At 30.9% G+C, this 6803-nt stretch overlaps 1 protein-coding gene across 1 annotated transcript in view; it reads right to left on the minus strand.

Annotated features, from left to right (window-relative positions):
* Window positions 1-6803, minus strand: part of LOC106461142 (tyrosine-protein kinase Abl-like) — a 58393-nt gene that overhangs the window by 21792 nt on the left and 29798 nt on the right. Inside the window, exons 4-5 of the mRNA XM_013920937.2 lie at window positions 4915-5187; window positions 379-463 (exon numbers count right to left, since the gene is read on the minus strand). Of these exons, the coding sequence (XP_013776391.1) occupies window positions 379-463; window positions 4915-5187 (358 nt within the window). The remainder of the gene's footprint in view (window positions 1-378; window positions 464-4914; window positions 5188-6803) is intronic.

Here is a 6803-nt window from a genome sequence, read left to right on the forward strand (position 1 = left end):
TTTAAACAAAGATTATACAAAATAAACAATAGTTCTCTTGTATAAAGTTTGTGTTTAAACAAAGGAGATTATACAAAATAAACAATAGTTCTCTTGTATAAAGTTTGTGTTTAAACAAAGGAGATTACACAAAATAAACAATATTTCTATTGTACATAGTTTGTGTTTAAACAAAGGAGATTACACAAAATAAACAATAGTTCTATTGTATAAAGTTTGTGTTTAAACAAAGGAGATTATACAAAATAAACAATAGTTCTCTTTTATAAAGTTTGTCTTTGAACAATGGAAATTACACAAAATAAACAATAGTTCTTTTGTACAAAGTTTGTGTTTAAACGACAAACATGGATCAACTGGATATGAAAATGTGAATACCAATTAGCTGGACCAAGTTTGGATGTTTCATTTCTTTCATAATAGCTGCTTCCTCTAGAAAATCCTTTAAGGCCATTGTATCTTCCTGTAAATATTTAAGAAAAAATTAAGACACTTTTTTAACATCTACTGCTGAGCTTAATGGTTCATATAAAGTGCCAACAATTCATATGGTGCAATATTAGTAAAATTATCTAAAAAAATATGTAAAAACTTCCAAAACTTCATACAAACATTACAGGAGTTTGAGATTAAGTTACATTGAGTTCTGTGAAAGATTTTTCAGATTTCAATGGCACTTTGAACTTTGATGTACAAGGAAAGTAAACACAACATACATAATAACCACATTTTAACTTCTCCACACTTAAACATCTACATAATGTATTTGATGTTTTATACAAAGTTCATCTGATAATGACAAGTTAAAACAATATATATATACTGTATTTGAAACTATTTAAACATTGTAGCCATTTTTTGAACTGAAACAACTGCTAACTGTATACCATAACATCAAGTGTGTTCATGAAGGTGCTAATCTCCTATATCTACAATGTAGAGTTGTTAAAAACACAATGCTATAAATGAGGGCATATGCTACCCCTTACACTATTTTGAGCCGTAGCATTCTTACTATTATTTAATCATCTTTATTCATAACAGTTTGTGACATCTTCTGTACTTATGTATTTCTTTAACCTAACACAGTACTTTAATCGATATAACTTCTTACAGTTTTTCTTTTTTGGATAACCTTAATGCAGGCCTCGACAAATCTTGGGCACCAAGTCACCATGGTGACTAAAAATGTCAGCGTGGCACCTAGTATTTTCTCCCATTTTTATTTGTGCATAGGTCTGTGCTAAATAGAACTTGAATCTAGAACAGTTCTGGACTCTTGGATATCTGGAACTATTTTCACATTCTTTCAGTTCTAAATCAAACTTTGTTTCTAGAATTTTAATGGCAGATTCGGCATTTCACGTTTTTCAGAAATGAAGCGCTACAGTTACACAATGTATTACTAATTTCATGTCATTTTATTTTTCTTCTTTCTCTCAATTTAACCAATCAGTGCACATGTTTAGACTCAAATGGGACCAAAGGCAGTTACTTCAGGCAATACTATCAAGTGGTTGTAGATATCATGTGATCATTAGCATGCACTTGTTGCTATGAAAGTAAAAAATATACATTGGTACCTCGATTATCTGTGCTGGTCTGGGGAAAGCAAATAATCACAGATAACAGAAACAGCAGATAATTGGCACTAGTGTATCTCACTAGTTAGCCCATTACTTAGTCAAAATAAAATTTTTCAATATGTTTAAGTTCTTTGCTTTAAATCATAATTTTTTAACTGTCATTGAATCACATTATCACGAAAAATTTCAAAAGTCATCACAATCATAATAATAAAAGCCAAATGTCGGTTGGTCACGCTAAACTTCTCAGAATTTTGTGAGTTACACGAGTCCAATTCCACTTTTTCTCATATAATACTTCCTCTTTTGATTCCCTATTCCCATTTTAGTTGAATTTAATTGTTAACATAAGCTTAAATAGCTCCTAAATTTTGGCACTTTTTTTTTCTGCTATAGACACAGAAATGTATTGGCTCTCTATCAACACCTGCAAAAAATAAGTCATAATTTAGTGCAAGTCTATGTATGGGAATTATTACAAAAAAGCCTTTGTTAAAACAGACTGAAGATACCAATTATCTGTAGGGAAGATGAGAATGTGTAACTAGGTGACACCTCAACACAACCTGAACATGCATCTATGGTTAAAGGATACCTGCCGTGCAACATATAACAGTGGACGACAACTGAAGTTGGGTGAAATCTTAATGTGTATTCTGTGAGTTTTTGTATACTATGTTTTTAATCTCTAATCAAATAAAGTTAACCAAGCTACAAATATTTTGTATTCCTGTCTTAACAGCTAAAAATAAAAGATGCAAGGCTAGGCTTAAACCGAACCAACTTATGATTTGAATGCATGCCAGATCCTGTGCACGAAAACCCCAGATATCATGCAACACCTGAACTTTTGCAATCAAAATTAATTTTGGGCGATAATTTCCCTAAAACATGAAACTGTCTAGAATTGTAATGGCACAATTATTTTGAGAAAATTTGGGGAAAAGAAAAAACACAGATTATCAATGATCACGGATAATAGAGGCGCTAGTGTAGTCTCATTTCCCGGTACAAACAGTAGAGAAGTTAGGTTAGGCACGCCTGGCTCCCGAGTTTTGGGCTAGCTCCTAGATCTGAAAATATTTGTCAAGATCAGCCGTAATATCCAATGTAATTTATGAGTATATGCAGTCGTGTTTTAGAATACTCATTGAACTTTATAAAAAAAAAATTATATTTTAACCTTACTAACAATAACCTAGCTTCCACTATGCAATGTGACTTAACTACCTTTCATTTGTAAGCCACACTCAATATTAGTATAGAATGGTGATAATGAGAGTGACAATTTTTTTCTCTCACAATGAACAACAATTTTTTAAGATACAGTAGGTATATATATATATATATATATATATATTTTTTAAATTGCATAAAGAAAGATTGTATTCAAATTTGTTTGCAGTTTTATTTATTTTTGGGAATATTGCATAGAATAATTTTAAGCATAAAACAAAGCAGAGGTGTTGCTAGGTGCTTAAAAGATTCGGGGGTCAGAATTTTTGGCATTTCAGTATGATATTTATCATGGTTTTCTATTCTGGTTTTTCATAACCCTAACTGGGGATTTGGGACATAGACCTTCCATCTGCAAGTGCCTAGCGATGCCTCTGAGAAAAGGTTTACCTTGTTTTATCATATAGTTTATTTTTCATAAGCTAAAACGAATATTATAACATGACCATGATGATCAAAATTAATGGATATGAATAAGTAATTTTTATTTCGTTATATAATACAAAAAGTGGCATTCACTTACAAAACTTTCTTATTTTTGTGGGAGAAAAGTACCATTCATTAATTTGTAGCACCACATAGTGGCAATATTTTTCAATAAACAAAAAAATGGGCTAAGCTGATACACTATACTATTTCTATCTACACACTATGTTGTATAGATAGAACTTATCTTTGAGATATAAACTAAGCCACTGTTTGATCTATTACACTGTTTTAGCTGATAGTGAATACACACAGAATACTTTGATTTTTGTAACAGTATTAGGTTTGTGAGTATTAGAAATGCAAGGTAGAGCTGGAGTTAATTTCAGATTTAGTGCTGAAAAGATAAGAGAGTCCAGTCCTAGAAGTTTTTCTTCTTACTACAAAAAATTGTATAATATATTCATTTTGTGAATTACCCATATATGACCTCTAATATTAGTAATCATGCTGAACTTTCTAAAACTGCTTATAAAAAAATGTATGAAGCTCCAAAAATTTCACAAGGGGAAAATCGTGTAATAAACAAAACCTACAAAACTTTGTGTCTTGCATAAATTTACATTCAGGCACAGAATTATCTAAATTGATTACTCATTTGAAATTCTGCACATATGGCTGTGATCAATATCTTTGAATTTTCAAGTGGCTGCCACTTGATCAATAAAAGCGTAAACAAATCTACATGTTATAACATGTGCCCTACCTGCCAGTAGGCTATGATTCTGAGGCAGAAGGAAAATTAACTTTAGGAGACTTTTTTTTAAGGTAGAATTTGTAAACATGAGTAGGTTATCTTCAAAAGTTCCTAAATTTAATTTGATACACATTCTCAAACAATTAAAAATTATGTAGGTGTTAGTTCATTGTTCATAATATTACACACCATTAGCAAAACTTCAAACACAAACCAAGGTCAATTTGCACAATTTTGGGAGTGTGAAATTATACATATTATAACAAGAAAGTCTGGGTTATTGTGAGAAAACAGAGTTTATGTACATTCTCCAGAAGAATGCATAATAAACCAAGTGGAAGTTGGGAGAGTGGAGAACTCTATGGTAAAATTACTCATGATCTGCATTGTGTCAAGGACATTCAGAATTTAAAGTCACGTTTATTGGCAGTGTGAAAGCAAATTTAAGAAGGAAAGGCTTTCAGTATTTCAGGGGTAAACTACCAAATTTGAATTTACGGATCATGAAAGGAAAAATTAGATTTTTAGATCTTTTTGTCTTATTAACTTAAGAGCTTAATTCTACAATGCAAAGTGAAAACAGAAAATGTTGATCTTAAATTTTTAAAAACAAAATAGTAAACAAAACCAATATATCACCTGATTTAGAGGAACACAGCGAGAATGACTATTGACTTGGGAGAGTATACTCATTTTACAAAATGAAATACTGTCAAATAAGACTTCTATAAAATGAAAAAATATAAAATTAGGTAAAATTTAAAATATAGATACTGTAATTCCAAAACCTACTTCATCAAACTAAAATTAGTTTACTGCTCAAACAACACAACAAATATATAGTGTAAACTGAGTTTGTTTCCTCAACCTACACAGTAATTGAATACTTTTATCTCAAATAAAACTCACTTTCAGTGTTTTAACAGCTACTGTCATGTTATGCCTCTTCCAGACAGCTTCATAAACGTCTCCGTACTGTCCTCCTCCAAGTTTGTGTTTCATGACAATACCAGTCCTGTCCACTTCCCATTCATCTGGTTCTGGACTAAGAGCAAATACAGCAGGCTTGTTTCTCTTAGGAGCTGGATAGAGTAACATGGTGATCAAACCATCGGCATGCATGGAGTGATGATGGACAAGTTCAGCCAAAGTATTGAATCGACATTCAGACGTCACATACACCTAAACAAAGGATTTAGTTGAAACACAGGGTACAATAAAATGTATTTCTTTTTTAATTAACCTTCTTATTGATAATTTCCCAAAAAATATGATTTAGTTTTTTAACAACTGAAAGACAAGTTCAGCTATAATTGAATTGACATTCAGACATTGAATACCTCTAAAAAAAAATAATCTTTTATCTAACTGACGAGATACGTTAACTCTGTACACCAAAACCATAAGTGTCTAAGCCATGATCCTTACTTTTGTTCATCATAACTAAGATCTTTACTTAACCTTTTTCTTTCCTATAGCCATCATTATTACTCAGCCTTTTAAATAATTTCTTTATAGCCATAATCCTTACTCAACCTTAATTTTATTTTCTATGCATACATCACAGTATGTTAGCTAAATGCATGTCACATCAGTAGCTTATGTAACCATGTATTTGCATTTTCTTATTTACCTTCATAGCAAATAACGACTTATGTGGGTTAACAATCAAATGCACACAGAAGAAATGCAGATTAAAACTGATCACTCGTTTGTGCTTACTTAGATAATAAACAAATTTAACATTAACTGTACAAATGATTGTAGACAAAATAAGTATTACCAAGATTACCTTGTATAATTGTTGACTTATTGTTGGGTAGAAAGCACCATCTTCAAATGTAAGTTGCACTTCACACAAGTTAAAATATTATAGCAAAATAAATAAATATTTTGATATTTGTTACTAAGTCTAAGTGTTTTGTAAAACTATCATACGTACATAATATATCCATCTAAAAATGATACATTCATTTTAAAACTCTATATGACAATATATGATATTTGTTTATAAAAAGTATGATTTGTTTTCAACTAAAATGGCCTTAAAAGTTCATAAATTAAATTTTTACTTAGTTAATAACAACTGTGTAAAATGATGTAAGTAAAACAAATAATGCATAATTGTATGATTTTGTTTGTATAGAGCCACATTTACATGGTTGACTGTAATAATGATATGATATTGTCCAAGGATTTTCATTGGCTGGTTTTGGGGATGAGCATTTGCCCCATTCTCACTGCCAAACATCTTCCAATTTTAAGCATAAAATTCCTAGTCAGGCAGTGATACTTTTTAAAATTAAATTGATTTTTGAAATGGAATAGAGTCAAATAGTGTATAGGACAGTCACATAGGTAACAGAAAACATACAAGAGTCGTTAATGGGTGGAAACATCTAAATAAATGGCCTTATGATTGAAGAGAGAGGCCTTGAAGGTTTATTTTTTATAGTATAGTTACTTTACCAATTAATAATTGCACTTGATTTGGATCACTACAGGAAACAAACAGAATCCTAAAGCTGAAGATATGTGATGTAAGTAGAAGTTTAAAACATATTCACATTCATCCATCAACAGGACTGCAATACATCCTTCAGGACCCAAAGATATTACCAAATGTCATATTTGGTGAGATGAGACCAAAACTCACTCTTAAGGTGATCGGATATATCAGAGTAAACAAACCAATTAATTGCAATAGCTAGTTTCTTAATGCTGTTGGAATGTGATTGGTGAAGCACAATAATTTATATCAAATAAATTGACATTACAACCATCAATGCCCAAATGCT

Source organism: Limulus polyphemus, unplaced genomic scaffold, assembly GCF_000517525.1.
Source record: "Limulus polyphemus unplaced genomic scaffold, Limulus_polyphemus-2.1.2 Scaffold904, whole genome shotgun sequence".
In the NCBI taxonomy this organism is placed as follows: domain Eukaryota; kingdom Metazoa; phylum Arthropoda; class Merostomata; order Xiphosura; family Limulidae; genus Limulus; species Limulus polyphemus.